This window comes from Aulostomus chinensis, chromosome 20 (assembly GCF_037954235.1).
Source record: "Aulostomus chinensis isolate RoL2024-O1b breed Wild chromosome 20, RoL_Achi_v1.0, whole genome shotgun sequence".
NCBI lineage: Eukaryota > Metazoa > Chordata > Actinopteri > Syngnathiformes > Aulostomidae > Aulostomus > Aulostomus chinensis.
Window position 1 is genome coordinate 21,933,677 of NC_141339.1, and position 17,632 is coordinate 21,951,308.

General features: G+C 45.2%; 1 protein-coding gene across 2 annotated transcripts in view; it reads right to left on the reverse strand.

Annotated features, from left to right (window-relative positions):
* Positions 1–13,811, reverse strand: part of bcl11bb (BCL11 transcription factor B b) — a 35,173-nt gene extending 21,362 nt beyond the window's left edge. Inside the window, exons 1-2 of one of the 2 annotated variants that reach the window (XM_086189269.1) lie at positions 12,806–13,811; positions 5,013–5,393 (exon numbers count right to left, since the gene is read on the reverse strand). In XM_086189269.1, coding sequence (XP_086045395.1) covers positions 5,013–5,393; positions 12,806–12,869 — 445 coding nt within the window. In that variant the 5' untranslated portion in view covers positions 12,870–13,811. Of the gene's footprint in view, positions 1–5,012; positions 5,394–5,493; positions 5,777–12,805 lie in introns of those variants that run through there. The other variant, XM_086189267.1, reaches the window with a different exon arrangement.
* Positions 13,812–17,632: the final 3,821 nt, after the last annotated feature.

A 17,632-nucleotide genomic window follows, 5' to 3' on the forward strand; every position in this document is an offset into this window, starting at 1 on the left:
TTAATCTTTTTATGCACAAATGTAATCAAAAACCACCTCAGGAGAACCTGAGAAGCTGAGCTCAAAATGCTTCGCTATTTCCATCGACCTTTTCCACTGCAGAACTACAAATACGCATCGAACACAACCATGTACACTTTTGAGATGTTTTGTGTTTTCATTAAGTTGTCGAGTTTTGTTTTGTTTTTGTTTTGTTTTTTTATTTCACCAAACCGGCGCAAAGAAGAAATGTTTTGGCGCTGGTGAGCTATGTAACGTGTCCATAATGTAAGATGAAGACAGTATCGGCAACGGTGAAGAGGAGGCCGTCTGAGCCGTGAAAAATGGAAGCAAAGTGTCAGACATGTTGAACGCAGTCCGTCGACAAAGTTTGGGAATATCCAGGAAGACTTGGAAAGCGGTGGAAAAGCCTCGTCAGTCACTTAAAGATTCGCTACTTCAGAGCTGATCCTGATAAAATGGGTTTCCGTCCGTTTTTTTTGTTTTTGAGCATTCACCCAAATGCAAAGGCATAAGAACTTTTGTTTTGAAATTCTTTCAAGTTTTGACATTTCAATCATCCTTTCTACTGCAATACTGAGAAATGCACATCAAAATACATAAACGGAAACATGACTATATGAAATGTGACTGCTGCGCTACGGGTTTTTAATCCTCTGTCGTCATGTTTCTGTTTAATTGTCAAGCAAGTTTGTAAGTGTTGCCCAAAAAAAAAAAAAAAAAAAGGAAATGCGAAGGCGCCTTTTCATCCCCTTTGGTGCAGCTAGGACGGGCTGATTTGCTCTCTGGAGACAAAGACACCGTTAGCGGAAACAGCTTATTTAAATAAACTGTCCCAAGTTTGCAGTTGGTCTTTGTTGGGAGGCAAAAACAACCTAAAGAGGGCGTAAAACATGCAAAATGGCTGCTGCCCATCAACGCAAAACGCTAACGTGCTCACCGAGAATATTGATGGAAACTGTATGAAAGCTCTTCACACCACAGGTTCTGTCCAGGGACAAGATTCTGACTCAGGTTAGCGCAACTGAAAAACCCTCATTGCTCATTAAATTAAGAACAAAACTGATCATAACACCCCCCCCACACACACACACACACGCGCGCACACACACACACACACACACACACACACACACACACACACACAGAAGGGCGGTACATGGAGCTAAAACAACGACTGAAATCTCTGATTAGAGATCCAGGCCCCCTTTGGGTCAGAGACGGTATCAGAACACACTTGCAAGTTGCTTCCTGCCCTGGAAGCATCGCCAGCCCCTCACGCGCTGATGTGATTGCCCACACGAGTGACAGCAGGAAGATCAGTCGTGGACGGCGAGCAACAGAGAGACGTTTGAGGATGTCGCTGTCGTCTTATGAAATATTTACCATGTGATCTTCTCCATACACACTGTTTGTGTGAGAAAGAGAGAGAGGGGCTGTCAAGATGTGACTTGGCCCTTATGTACATGTCTTAAAGTGCTCCGAGGGGGCCTGCCGGGCGTCCTGGGAGGGGTTCAAAGCTGGGCCAGGGTCGTCTTAGCATGCTAACACTCCTCTAGTGACAACCTCTCGCTTGCCTGATGACACGCATCATTCTTCACAGACACTGCACACAAAATTCCTACAGCACACACACACACACACACACACACACACACACACACACACACACATATTAACATTCTCCAACAAAGCACACATATACACATAGAGTGCATGCATCAGCAAGGGGAGGTGGGGGGGGGGGCAGGGCACAGAAGGGCCGTTTTTCAGCTACGCGGTGTGTATTAGTGTGTGTTTGTGTAAGTGTGTTTGCTCCTATTGGGGTTGAATCTGCTAGCCTTGCACCATGTTTGCAGTTTAAGCATGCAGCCTGACAGACAAAGAGGCCAGACAGGATGTTATAAAACACAAGTAGAAAAAAAAAACCACACACACACACACACGCTCTCACACACACACACACACACACACACACACACACACACACACACACACACACTATCCAGAAGAGGAGAGGGTTAAAGGCTGCATTTAAAGCTTGTCATGCACACTACACAACATGCTAATGTGTGTGTGTTTGATACGCTTTTCTTCTGGTCACCTGTGCTGTAAATACTGTCTGGTTGTATCCTGGCTGCAATGTGCAAGCAATTTCCATCATGTGTGTTTCTGTGTGTGTGTGTTTCTGTGTGTGTGTGTGTGTGTGTGTGTGTGTGTGCGCTGCTAACACATTGGACTTAATTAGAACTAATAATGTAATCTAATTTGGTTGAAACTTGAGACTGCCTTGAGTGGGAATCTAATGTGTTGAACAAAGCTCTCCTGCTCTCTTTCATTTGGGGCTTCGAGTGCTTTCATGTTCTGTTCTCCTCGTGATAAGACTGTCTGTCTGTCTGAGCTGCTACAAACACACACGCGCACACGCACACACACACACACACGCACACACACACAAACACACACACACAGAACTCTGCCGAATTGTTGATCCCCTGACCACCTAAAAGACAAAACGCCATGTAAAATGCATGGAGTCTTTTTCATGACATACATTTCCAAATGAGTTCCATGTTTGTCTTCGTCGGCGCTGGTGAACCAACGGGGGCTCGCTGCCGCTGCTAAGAGACGTTTTATGCTCATTTAAGTTTTAGCGCAACTGAACAAATTAAGACTGTTACCAGAAAACCCATCATAACCCGGGGGGGAGGGGTTTCCAGCTCAGGACCCCCGAATAAAGGTGGCAGAAACTCACGACCCCCACTATCCTCAGAGGTGGTTAAAGCGGACAAATGTTGTACACACACACACACACACACACACACACACACACACACACACACACACACACTACGAGGCCTATCTGAAGAATTAAAATTAAATTGATTTAAAGTTAATTGCCATTTTTTCTTTATCTTTAGAAACAATTAAGACTTTTATTAAAATGTTTGTCTTTTTTGATTTCTGGAAATCACCCTGTGACCCTGTTGCCTGCGTCTCACGGCCTCTCTGCGGTTCCTGACCCCCGCTTTGGGAACCCCTGACCTAGAATGTAACGTCCAGACCGTCTTGATGCTTTTCTACTTCGATGAAATAAAATTAACTGATTGCATTAAAGATAATTCAAATTTTTTGTAAAAAAAAAAAGTAATCAAATGGATTTAATTTTCTGAGATCAGCTGCGACATCCAAAAGGGAGCTGTCACACGTTGTTTATGATCTTTCAGAAATATTCCCCGCCACACACACAGCTGCTGGCCACACAGACGAATCGCGCATGTGTGCAGACTCCTGCCATGAAATATGTCCTCACCATCTTTGATTACGAAATGAGGAAAAATGCATAAATCTGCGAGGGGAACCTTTTTAAAATTTTGAAATCTTATAGAATCCCCAGAGGCGAATGCATGAATTGCACACAGAGCCAAATTTAAGCAACGGCAATTATAGTCAATTATGTCACAAACCATCTGTGCGACTTCACCTGAACTGTAAGTCTGACGAGAGACGCAGGGTTTTGATTTTTCTTTTTCCTGCTGGGATCAGTTTGCCAGTATGTTACAGCTGATGGGACTGATGTTTACCAGTATTAGCTGCACAAACTCCAGTCCATGTGACGTTTGCATTTCCACGCTGACGAACAAACTGAATTTGGAACGGCGTGGATTTTATTAACCACTAAAACATTTGGAGAAGCCCGCACACGAGATATTTACCGCGTTGCTCCTTCCTCACAAACAGCAGATGACGAGACAAAGAGACTGGAGCTAAACTGGAGAGATGCGTTTCCAAAAAAAAAAAAAAAGTGGCAGATTATCATGCGGCCCTAAATTTCTACACCTTCCATGTAAAAGAATCTGATCGTGGCTGATCTCAAAGATGGAGAAATGTTCCTGCTGGAATTAAAATAAAAGATAAAAAGCAAGTCTCATTGTGAGCCAGCAGCCTGATGCCACGACAGCACGTCTCCTCACGCCTTTTACACACCTCCTGATATTTAATGTGAACACGTGTTAAAGAACTCCCAGTTTTGTGGTAGCACCTTAGCATGAATGCTGTTCGTAATTTGAACATTACTCCATAGTGACATGTGAATCTATGATAAAGTGAATTACAGCCGCGCCCCCTTTTCTTTATACATGGAAGACACAGCAGTTCAGCGCCTCGCTCAAGTCTCTCATCTGGTTGGATGTGACTAACTTTCCCACCCGGCCACCCTCCCTTAGCCTACTGGAGTCCGTGTAATCCTGGATAGCCTTCGCAGCTCTTGGGCGTGATGGCGACTGTCTCCTCTGATAACTTTGAACTGGTGTCCCTGCAGCTCTAAAAGCGTCCCCTCCTCCTCCCCCACACACACTCCCCTCCCCTCCCCTCCCTTCCCCTCCCCAACCCCGCCTTTGCCAGATTATTAATCCCCTTCTCCTCACCACGCACAAAGATGAATTTTAATCAGCTTCCTTAACCTCTTTTTTTTTTCCAACATGCTGCAGGATTTCTTTAGAAATGACACATGATGCACACTCACACCCCCCAAAAAAAAAAAGACACACAAACACGCCCACACACACACCGGGGGTGGCTCCTCTATCACCTTCTTCCTCGCATTTCACAATTGGTTTCAGATGAGGAAGTCCTTCAGGCCTGCCAGTGTGTGTGTGTGTGTGTGTGTGTGTGTGAGTGTGAGTGTGATGTTTTGCTTAGAACGGAGTAGAATAGACACACAGTGCAGCTCTCACTCACTCTAATGAAATCATCTCAGGCTACATTAATCCCTCCTGAAGGCCACAGTCAAAATAACAAGCAGCTAGGGTTCTTTAAAGAGAGCTATCAGTCCTGGACAGGTGAGAGACGTGCGTGTGTGTGTGTGTGTGTGTGTGTGTGTGTGTGTGTGTGTGTGTGTGTGTGTGCGCGCGTGCGCACGCGCGTGTGTGTGTGTGTGTGAGTTTGTGTGTGTGTGTAAGGAGAGTTCTAATTGCATACTTTAAATGAACAAAATGTTCCCGTCTTCATACCTCCTTTCTCCTGTTTGGGGCAAATCCCCTTCGCCGGTGTCAGCCTCCTCTCCACATCCTCTTCTCCTCCGGGGGTCACCTGGATGCCCACCTCCACTGGAAGAGGCCCTCTCCCCAGCTCCAGAGACCGTACCCTGGGTGAGATGGTAATGCCGGTGGCCCCGCCAGTCTCCCCGGGCTTGGAGAAGGACCCCAGTCCACTTGCAGGCCCCCGGCACAAACGTCGCTTGTGCTCTATGAAAACCAGGATATCACCCAGAGGGAAGTTGGTCTGACACTGGCCGCAGGTCAACAGGTCATGCTCCCCGGGTCCCGGCCGCCGAGGGCTGAGGGTGGAGGGCTCCGGTGATGGAGATCCTGTCCCTGAATCATTTGCCTCTGCTGCGGAGAGGGAAGACATGTCAGTTTTTTTGTTTTTTTGTTTGACGGAAGTGAGCGGAGAAAAGACGCCGTGAGGTTTAGTTACTCCTGGTAACATTACCTGAAAAAAGCCACTTCGCCCTACCACAAGAGACGATCATCCCGCTCACAGTTGTGTCACATTCATGGCATAGAAACACGGCATCTGTGAAGCTACTTTGCTTCGACAAACACCTGCGTTGCTTATCAGCAGAGATCTGCGTGGGTGGGACCCAACACTGCATGAAAATGTGTTTGTGCGTGTGCGTGTGCGTGTGCGTGTGTGTGTGTGTGTGTGTGTGTGTGTGTGTGTGTGTGTGTGTGTGTGTGTGAGTGGCCAGGAAGCTATTCATCTCAAAGTGCACTCTGGGTTTCCGGTGACGGCTCTTGCTGCACTGAGCTGTCATAGCTAGACAGCTGCCTTCAACCATGTGGGAGCCCCAGCTTGTACGGAACAAAGTGTAGTTGTAGCCGAGGCCACATCCACCAGTGTGTGTGTGTGTGTGTGTGTGTGTGTGTGTGTGTGTGTGTGTGTGTGTGTGTGTGTGTGTGTGAGAAGCAGGTGAGTTCGAACACTGTATTCTCCACAGACAGAAAATCTATAAAGCCAAACCCGGGGTCCTGTTAAGAGAGTAAATCTCATTCTTCACAGATCTGACACGGTCATTAATAACCATTACACACACACACACCCCCCCCATGGCGCAGACTTAGTCCCTCAGCTTAACATAAATCCCTCGTGGACAACCTCCATTTTTTTTTCCAGCACTATCCTGATGTACCAGTATGAAAATGTGTCCTCTTCTAAGAGCCTGGAGGAAACTTGAAGCTCCAGAGACTTCAGGGGTGTCTGAATGAGCGGGTACCCAGGGAGAGGTGTTGATGCCTGGGAGAGGAGCACAGCGATGCATGCCTGTCTTCCAGCACCTCTCTCTCTCTCTCTCTCTCTCTCTCTCTCTCTCTCTCTCTCTCTCTCTCTCTCTCTCTTTCTCCAAACATGACACCCTAATAATTGCAAAGATAAAGAAGGTGTGTGCTCGTTTGTGTGTGCAGTTATCAGCGCCGAGATCCTAAACTCTCTTATCACCCATCTCAAACTGTCAGGGAGGCGTTGCTCCTCTAAACTCCCTGTCGGAGCCGTTAAAGCGGGAACGTATCTAGTTGGATATTACACAAATTTTCGTCCACTTTTATTATTTCAAATACTTTTTTTCTTTTCTTTTTTTTTTGCAATCACACACACACACACACACACACATATCGCGCGCGCACACACACACACACACACACACACACACATGTTCCAGTCCACTCATTCCGCCCCGGAGTGATGATCCGATGCCAAATATCTTTTCTCTAAATGGCGATGGGTTCTTGGATGCCTGCCAAATAATTTCCATCTCATAATCTTTGGCGGCAAAGAAGGAACACAAACACATATTTACCTGCAGTTCACAGCTTGTGACCATAATTCATGAAGCAATGTTCCAGAGTGTTCACACAAGCCATGTTACTGTGCATGCATATGTGCATTGCATATAAGTAGGTGCAGGAAGTCTCTCTGCTAACAATATGGCGTGTTCCTATTTGCGACTTTGATGACAAGACAGATGGCGAGATGGTGGAGATATGAAACGATCCAGCTCTGTGCCTGCGTGTGTGTGTGTGTGTGTGTGTGTGTGTGTGTGTGTGTGAGTGTGGAGAATAACAGCCTCAAGTCAACGAGCTGACAGACACCTGGGCATTTGAACTTGACTTAGACAAATAGAGTAGGCCTTGTTTGTTAACCTATGGTTGAGTAACATGTCCTGAGGGTAGAGGGCTGTAAATTAGCAGGCATCTTAACTGTCACTATGCCACTGGAATATTAGTTGGACATCTTCTAAAAAAAAAACAAAGAAGAAGACGAAACCGCACCCCTCTCTGACACCCGCCGGCTCGTCTTTCCTCAGGCTCACCTGTGTGAGAAAGCAAGAAGGAACTGAGCTTGGAATGCTGCAGCGGCAGAGGTGGGGGTGTGTGTGTGTTGGGGGGGGGGGGGCATGTAGGCTAAAATGGAAAGCATGAAAGAATAACATACTAATGTAGCCTATCATGGTGACAGACAGTGTCTAATTCCTCTGTATAAACTCCAATGTGAGAGGAACATGCTTGATAGGTAAGGCACAGCAGACACACTGTCAAACATGCCATCGTTGAGAAGGCGCGATGATAGCCATGAAACTCAGCTGTCTAACACGATACCACACATACTTTATTTCTCTCTGACTCTCCCTCGTTCTCTCTCTCTCTCTCTCTCACACACACACACACACACACACACACTTAGAGCCACATTATCAAGCGTGAAGCAGCCTTAGAGCACCCCCTATCAGCTTGATGAGGACAGAGTCAGTCAGTCACTGCTGCTGCTGCTGCTGCTGCTGCTGCTGCTGCTGCTGCTGCTGCTGCACAATATGTACCAGATGGGAGCTGAAGGCAGTTGGGCCTCTTTCACTAATATTTCCATTTGTGCAAAAGGTCAAAAATATATTCAAATACCAGGCAGGATATGCAGATGATACACTTGCAGCTGAGATATTTAATTACAAAATGTTTCGCATGCGGTTTCGATTGCGTTGATTTGTAGTTTTTGTCGTCAGAATCGAGATAATGGGGAGAATCTGTGGTGCATTAAAGCTGGAGGTTAAACATACCAAAGTGCGTGTATATAATGCATATGCTCCTGTTGCGTCCTCTGACATTAATAGCAGCCATAAATCCTTCTAATCTCTAATTACAGTGTCCTTCCTTATATGCTCTTATAAAACGAATTACCCTTTTTGTTGTGTCATTGCGCCGGAGGTGAAGGTGATTGACAACAAAAATCCAGAGCGTGGTTTGACAAGTCCGACTCTGTCTTCTGTCGAATAGGAAAGCGAGAAAATATGATTTACAGTTTTTTCTTTATATAATAAGCTGAATTTAACGTCAGTTTTCCAAGCAGCACTGAAGGGAACGTCTTGACCTCACACAGGATTTCAGCAGCAGATGCACATTCTGTTCTAAAGGCCGGCAGCACTGCCATGACCACGCTGACTGTATGAGTTCTGACCTGCCTTTTGTTTCCCTCCTTTTCATTTCGCTGAGCTAAAAGCACATGCATACACTCACACATGTGTAAACCCCACAGGGGAAAGTCGGGTAAGATTCACACTGTCATTGAAAATAAATGACACCGGCAACGTTGCAGATGGTTGCAATCAAAAATTCAAACAACAAGCGGCCTCGCTTAGCCTATCCCTTTTTCTCGGTCGCGACTGCCAAGGAGAGTTGCAACAGTGTGCATGTGTGCAAGGCCAGGGCTGTGTGTTTCATTATCTTATCACCATTTAATCTGTAACAGTCTCATTTCTCATCGTAAATCTTAGATTATCAGTCCGAAAGTGAGTAAAAATACGCGTCTGCAGCCGACTTGTCACTAAATCGCTAGAAATGACTTGTAAGCTACGAGCCATGACGTTTGGAGGTATAAATCAAATTTGCCAAACGATTTACAGATACGATAGTAATGATAAAAATAAGCTTTACAGCGTTGCAAAATTCATTTAATATGTTCAATCATCTTGAAATATTGAGGAAAAATCAGAGAACAAACTGAAATGCCTGACAGCGAATCATAAATCGCTCGCCAATCATCTCCTGTGAGATTATCATCCGGTTACCACAGTGTGTGTGTGTGTGTGTGTGTGTGTGTCTGTGTGTCTCTGTGTGTCTGTGTGTGTGTGTGAATATTTACTGCGGTGTTGCAGTGGGTTTCTCCCCGGCGTTTGACAGCCATATGGTGCAAATAAAGAAGAAAACATTAACGGTTTCACAAGTAGCATGCCAATTCTGAGGGTAAACATTTATCACCAGGCGTTTCCATCTCTGGATCCAGAACACAACAATTAATAATGCTGATAGGACACTGCAGAACCTCTCTGAGCACGTCAGGCCTGGGAAGCTAATCAGCAAGTAATCTGTGTTAATCTGAGTGATTGATACAAATACTCATATGAAAGGTGATGCCACAGGGAATCATCGAGGGGACGAGTCTGAAAAAGCCATTAGCCTTTTTTTTCTCCAGCAGTTTAACTAATTACGAAGCAAAAGTCTGATTGAAAAGTGTGTGACTAAATGCAATTTAGATAAAACTACTGCCGAATAGCACCGCAACCTCCCTCCACCGAAATGTTCCATTTTTATTGAGTCAGTCTGAGCGAGAATCTGCTGTGTTCAAGGTGTTGCTGATATTTGACCTCATCTCACTGACACACAGGCACTACATCACTTGCTCCTAGCAGGTCGGTCAGCGAGTGTACCGCACAGCTCCGTGTGCTCGTTCTTAAAAACAAGTGCTGCCTGCTTTCCTTCGCTACACGTGTGCATACTTCTTTGCAGTGACTACAACATCCCTGCTGATGCCCGGCCTGGCAAGTCAATATCCAGTAAATCGTCTTCAGCAAGAGCCTGTCCAGAAATATGCTGATATTCAGGTTCTGTCTACTTCCAAGCACAGTGTGACCTGTAGGGCCCAAGGCTGCAGGGGAGGAGGCTGCGCTCAGTTTCACTAAATAAGGCCTGATCTGAGGAGGAGGTGATATATGCTGGCCACCTGCGAGAACTTCAGAGCTGTGTAAGAAGACACCTTGTGACTTGTCTTGACAGCTAGCAGCTCTGCTCGGCTCAGGCGGTATCAGAAGTAAGAAAAATTAGAACTTCTCTTCTTTATTTTCTCACCCACTCTCCTGTTATATGTTGACTCAATCAAATGATCAACTGCCCCCTTCCCCCCATCCCTCCCTCCACAGATCCTCCAGCCTGAGGTGTGTGTTCCAGACCCACCCAACTTAAAGAAACAGCCCTCAGTGACATGAAGCCTTCACACATCAAGTGTTGCTTTCTGTCAGAAGTGAGACGTACAGCGCAGGTCAGGACTCCACCCTGCACACAACAACCTCCAAATATCACCGTCCGTCCATCCGTCCTCTGTGTGTGTGTGTGTGTGTGTGTGTGTGTGTGTGTGCCAATCAGCTAGCTAAAGCATTCATCTGTACACACACACACACGGACATATGTAATGCGTTTCACTCGTCCTTTTAAGCTCCACTTTGATCTTGTACTTGACCTCCACTTGCACCACCAGGAAACAAACAAAAAGAAATACCTGCAAGTCCATCATCTTGAACTTAAACCTCTAGGGTCAGTGTGTCTGCTTCAGGCGACAGTTTAACAAACAGGAGTGTGCGTGCATGCATATGTGTGTGTGTGTGTGTGTGTGTGTGTGTGTGTGTGTGTGTGTGCACGCACGCGCACGTGTGTGTGTGTATCATGCAAGAGAACAGGTAGGACGAGGTTGAGGCCCTCCAGATGGCCCAGCGCCTCAGCAGCATCTGTACCGGCTCTTACTGACTTATCAAGGTGAGGCCCCCCCCCCCTCTTTTTTTGTTTTTTTTGTCGTTTGACACATCGATGAGAACGATGGCTGAAGCTCCCCAGCAGCTGCAGCCAGCACATTCCACGCTACCTGACATCTAATTGGCAAATTAAGCTTTCAGCGAATCTGCTGACTGTTCAGCAGGTGTTGGACTGTTTGTGTAACTAACACAGAGAGGAAGGAAAGACGTGAAACTTTCTGACCCTGCGGCTGGAAGCAGGGGAGGGAAGTGACGGACCAAATTTACTCCCTGTACTTCCCTGTAGACAATTTAAATATATATATATATATATATATATATATATATATATATATATATATATATACACACACACATATATATATATACACACACACACACACACACACACACATATGTACAGTATACACAGCCTGTCATTAAACACACACACACAGGTACATGTTAAACACACCTGAGGTGAAACTGTTGTGAGGAAATCTCACACACTTCAAAAAGCAGGGTGGGCACCACATCAATCAATACTTCCCTTGAATCGATATTTGTCATCTGCTCGTTTGTGATGTAGCAGACGTTCTGAGTCGGGGGGGGGGGGGGCGAAAAAGAAAGCGACACCACTGGTAATTTACATTTCTATTTAGATTCGAAATTGCCTGCAGTTATTAGTTAAATCTGGGATTGGGGAGAAAAGTCGCTGAAAAAAAAAAAAAAGAGAGAGAGGCAGAGAGACAAAGTGGTTGCGATAAATGATTAAGTCTAAATGCTGAATCTGTAGGCTGGGACGGAACGCGCCTAACCCTTTTCACCACAAAACAGACTGGCCAAAGATTACATCATGAACTTCTGCAATGAATTACTCCGATTAGGCCTCTATGAAATTGGATTTAGGCAAAGCAGAGCGCTGGGAGATGAAGGTTAAATTGATATAATTGATTTGAAATTGGATTACGCGACTTTCTAATCATTAACCAACTAAAATAAAATAATAATGACCAAAAAAAAACAAAAAAACATCCTGCCTGGGATGCACAATTCAATCCAAAAATTTGCACTGAAAAGCTTCAGATTATCACCCTTCCTTTTAATTTTTTTTTTTTTTTGAACTGATGAAACGTTGTGATCTCGAGTGAGGGGTTTTCATTCGTGCAGGTCAAACTTTAGTGCGCTTTTTGTTCGTCTGTTTTAAATCGTCTATCAACTTTGGATAAAAGCTGTGGATACAATTATTATTAGTGTGTGTGTGTGTGTGTGTGTGTGTGTGCGCGCGCGTGTGTACGTGTGTGTGAGTGTGTGTGTAACTTCAAGAAATAAAACAGTTAAATTAATAATAGAACTGCAACTTGTAAAAAAAAAATACTTAAGAAAACAAAAAACAAACAAAAATCGTTTTAAATAGAAAATCCTCCACGATTCCTGCAGGATCACTAAACACACACACACACACACACACACACAAACACACGCACACACACACATTGCAGCATGTTACAATACGATTGTTGAAATCATCCAAAACAAAAAACAAAAAACAATATTTTTTGGGGGGGGATGATTTCCTGGGGGCGCACGCGTGCACGTGCAAATAAATAAGTTTAATTGGCCAATCGTTGTTATGAAGGTTCAGTTTCATAAAAGTCACTGAAAGCTTCACAAACTGTTTTTTGTTTTTTTTTGTAAATCAGTGAATTTTGTGAATATTTTTTTTCTGAAAAGAGAAGGGGAACTTTCGCCAGCCTGAAGCCACGAGCTGCTGTCACTTTCAAACACGACCAAACGGGGGTTCTGCTGTGGTCTTGGGTGCAAATCATTCTCACGAATCGGTTTTAACAATCCGTGTGAAAAGACTAAACCCATTCACGTCTGAATCTTTTCTGCGTCTCTCTCAGCCAAGCGTTCTTCAGTCGTAACTCTCACGCTCTCATGTGTTCCACATCAAGTCTGGGGAGGACCGCTCACCTTGTACTGTCTCCCGGTGCGTCAACGATAAGTGCTGCGGGTTCACCTGCTTGCGGCGGGACATCGCCCCGGCATTTACTCTGGCATCGCCCGGTGAACGGCACTTGGAGTCGGCTTGGACCGTGGTGTCGGTCCCCTCTGGATCGCAGGAGACCAACTTTCCTCCCTCTTACTCCTTTTTTTTTTTTTTTAACTAGTCACAGTCTCCCGCTGCAACTTTGCTGCGCGCTCGGGAAAAGTGAAGACCGGGACGCAGCGGGGATGTCCACAGTGTCCTGCAGCGCGGCGAGTCTTCTGGGGGTTGGGGGGGAAGGGGGGAGGGGAGGGGAGGAAGCAACACCTGGACTAAGGTGCAGTTTGAAGGAAGGCGACGCGGTGCCGGCGGGGTCGTGCGGTGATGCTCGCGCAGGTTTGACCTTGTGCGGATAATCCTGGACTGTCCGTGCCCACCTCTCCGTGCCGACCGCGGTGACAGAGGAACCACGGAGCTGCTCCGCCGGTGTCTCCTTTTTCCTCCCTTTTTTTTTTGTTTCTTGTTTTTTCTTAGTTGTTAAGGATGTGGTCGTATCATCTGAGACCAGGTGGTTGCTGCCTGCTCGAGGATTCCCTACAATCCCTCCATTTCAGCAGCGGTTGCGCTAAAATGACCCTTTGGCACTGACTCCTCCTGCGCGTTTTGGCATCGGGTGCGCGGAACGGCAACTCTTGGCTCTGGTGGCGGTAGCCCTCGTTGATTGAGAGAGAGAGAGAGAGAGAGAGAGAGAGAGAGAGAGAGAGAGAGAGAGAGAGAGAGCAGGCGGGCAGACAAGACACCTCCTCCTCCTTCTCGTCCAACAAGCAGAGGTCCAATGTTTCCTTTCCTGCAGTGTTAGCGAGTCACACGATGAAAGAGTCTCTGTTTGGGAGGACCCGGCGTGTGTGTGTGTGTGTGTGTGTGTGTGAGTGAGTGTGTGTGAGTGTGTGTGTGTGAGTGTGTGTGAGTGTGTGTGTGTAGACAATATGCAGCCTGTGTGTGCTCCTATGTGGTGTTGGTGGTTGGGGTTTCTTCCATGGAGTGGGGATGGGGCTCAAATTCAAGAGCGTGCGTGTGCGGGAGCAAGCGACGGACAGCTGGGGGTGGGGGGGGGGGGCAAGCGATGGTGGCTCCCCGGAGCTCCGAGACACAAAAAGTAATTATCACTCATCAGTCTGTGCTTATTTCCTGTAATTTTTTTTATTTTTTTTTTACCTTTTTGAAGCACCAGAATGTCTCTCTCACCTTGGCGCGCGGCCCCCCCCGATGGCCCCTCCACCTTGTTTGTCCCCGTCGGCTCGTTCCTTCCACGTTAACCTGAAATTACAGGCAACAGAGCTGACATCCGGGCCACCCATCAGATCTGAGGTGAATTAGGGTTCAAAGGTCAACTCTCAGTCAAATAATGGACGAGTGAGTGAACGTCTTTTTTTGTTGTTGTGATGGTAATTATAAATGAACAAATAATAATAACAATAATGATAATAACAATACCTCACTTGATGGATGTGAGCTCCGCACATTGGCTCATGTTTGTTGTTGGGAGGATGTCAGCATGTTGTGAGGCAACAGTACCCTCTGTTGGCACCCTCATAAACATGCTAACCTTATTCTTTCTTTTTTTCTCTTCACAAATGAAGCTAACGCCTCCTTAATTTGCCATTTATACAATCCAGAATCTAAGAGAGTCCTTGAAGAGCAGATCATGTTCGCTCAGAGGCAATTAATACCACTAATGAGCAATCATTCCACGCGCTACACGCGCAGATTTATACAGACGCCCTCTTCACCCGCGTTTAAACCTGTGGCGAATTACATTGTTGAGTAAAAATAAAAACCCTAATACAGACGTTTAAAGTTGACACCGGTGGATGAGCTGAGAAGTGTGTCGCTATAGCGATACATTTTATAGTCTCCCATTAATAAAACATGGTGGGCAATTTTAAGAGCATTAGAAGTTTGATTGCTTCAGGGCAGGCCTGGGGGACTTTCAGGACAGTAATTATTTATATAAATGAAATGTCATCTCAGCTCTGGCTCAAGTAGACATAACCTCAGCAGACTCCACATGGAAACGCACCAGCACAACAGCTGTCTTTCACAGATACGCCCAGCAACTTGTCAAGCATATTGCTTTGACCGGAGCACATAAATTCACTATGTGATATTACATTAAATGTCTACTTCTTCATCTTCTTCTTCTTCTTCTTCTTCTTCTTCTTCTTCTTCTTCTTCGTCTTCTCCTTCTTCTTTTCCCCCACATCCAGCCAACACTCACGGACACTCTGGATGCTGAAGGAAAACATCATCCCGAGTTCACACACTCTCCTGCCATCCCTGCTGGCTGCAGGCAGCCCCTTGATCCTTACCCATGGGTTTCTCAATAATACATCAATGTCTCCATTATAGCTTGTATCCGCTGGCTCCGGGCAAAGGCAGTTTAAGATGGGTTGCACAGGGGCCAGCATAGCACAAATACCCTGCTTGTGGACACAGGAATGGTTTTAAGTCCAAAGTGTTGCCTCTGAGGAGACATGCATCTTGCGTGGTTAAGTGCCATTGTTGAATGGGAGACACCTGAACGCGCTGCGGGGCATTTACCTGCACGAGCAGCGACAAACCCTGAGCGGGAAGTTTTGTCCAAGCCGAAGGACGGTTGGCGTTTGGAGAATCCGGGTACTTGTGTTTCACACTGCAAGCACAAAGTTCTTGCACATGTAGCTTTTGCGTAAAGGTGCGTGTCAGCGGTCCTCGCCTGAACCATCAGGAGGGTAGAAAACCCTTCTCTCCTCTGTGGGTGCATTAGGGAGTTGAGACCCACAGAGACCTACAAGTTGGCTTCGCACAAAGAATTGTTGTGGGTGGTAAGTGTTAGCGCACTTCTATTTATGGCCATACATTTTTTTTTTTAAAAAGTAGTTTAGGATATTGGTTTGTCCAGAAGTAATCAAAGTAATCTAAATCGCCCTTCTAGTCGTCCACAAATATTTTGTTTTTGTTTGAAGAAGTTACAAAAGAGTGAGTTTTGTGACCTCAACCTGCTGATTCGTGTCACCGTGGCTTCTCTCGACCGAGCGCAAATATCAGTCTTGTTTTTTTTTTTGGTTTTCACATGGAGTTTTGGATTTTGCAGCAAGTATCTGTGGCAAAATAAAAGTCAAGGAGATGTTTTATTTTTGTTTCGCGAGCTGATCTTCACAAATGAACACCCTTTTAATGGATAAATGCAAATTTGAAGCACATAGATGCAAAAAGTATGAAGGTGACATGAGGCTATGAATGAGCTTCGTAACTCCACCTTCACTGCAACTGGCTTTTCACTTTCTGTTTTTTTTCGGGGGGGTGATGGTGGTTAATGTCTGCAACAACCTCTGTAGCCTCCTTTTGCCCCTTATTAGCAAATGCAACCGTTAAAACACTCAAAAGCTCCGAAATTCACAAGTGTTGAAGGAAGAATGAAAACATCTAAAACAAGTGTGAACCTCTTGCTTTATTTTAGGCATCAAACTGAAAGCCTATTGACCGTAGGTTCAGCGTTCACCGTGGCTAACTTGTTTCCAGGTTTGGACACATTCTGATGCTTCTGTGTAACAATGTCTTGTAATTTTAAATTGTTACCATGGCAAATGTTGTTGCAGAACTCTAGTTTAATAAATGCAGGCAAAGGCCGTTTTGGAGAAGAATGCTTGCGATGACGTCTGATGGAGGTATGCTAACATGTCTCGTCGCGGGCTTTGATTGCGCTAAGCTAACTAGCAGTTAGCCATTGTCTGTGGGTCTCAGCTCCTTAAAGCAGCACATGGGAGAGACGGGTATCAATCTTCTTGTCCGGCTCTGGAAAAGGATGGCAAATAGGAGAACCCCCCCCCCAAAAAAAAATAAAGTTGTTGTGTTCCTTTAACTGGCTTCAGTTCTGGGTCACAACTACCATCACATCCTCCATTTTTCATCCGTCCCATCGGCTATTCTCTAAAGAATAGCCAAATAACATTAATCTTAAAATAGAGCAACATATATGAAGGAAAACTGAATTTTTCAAGAACTGAAAATGAATTATGTGTTCTCGAGGTCAAGCGCACAATCGGGTCAAAGCAGCCATTTTGATGTGTTAAACCACAATGTGACAGGACTGACATAAACAATGAAAGGTCCACTTCAGGAGAGCTGGCGGTAATATGAATATTGCTCTGGGATTTGCTTATAGTCTGAGCTTCATTATGCAATGTTTAATATTAATAAAGAAAGTACTAGTATATATAATTCATGAGCTGATTTACTGTGGTGTGTGTGTGTGCGTGCAGTTGTGTGTGTGTGTATGTGTGTGTGTTGACTTGAGTGACAGATTGAGATGCTCCCTTGCTACGGGCAATACAACAAGACAAGGCTCTTACTTTTCTACAGGACACATCTTGACAATTTCTCCCACAGTTAAGAGGATTTGTCCAAGCACGAGTGAATATATAATGCATGCAGATTCCAAATTTTAATTTGGACTCTGTAAATGATTCAATGCTGGCTTTTCTCAGAGGTGAGGCTGAGAGCTGAACAGAGAGGGCACAGGATGTTACTCAAGTAGTCTCGTCTTAGGAACGTTTGGAGCCAAAGGAAGTTGGCATTGAAGTGGATGGTTCATTTCAACTTTAAAGGTTTATTCTTAATCAATAATGCATTTTTTTCCCTGCATAAAATCATTGGATTTTTGTTTGTTTTGGTGCTTTTACCAGTAAGAATTCAGTTGCCACCGTGCATTTAAAGACTACATCTTTTTTTTTTTTTTTGGAAAACTGTTGAGTGTTTAAAGGATTAAATTATTT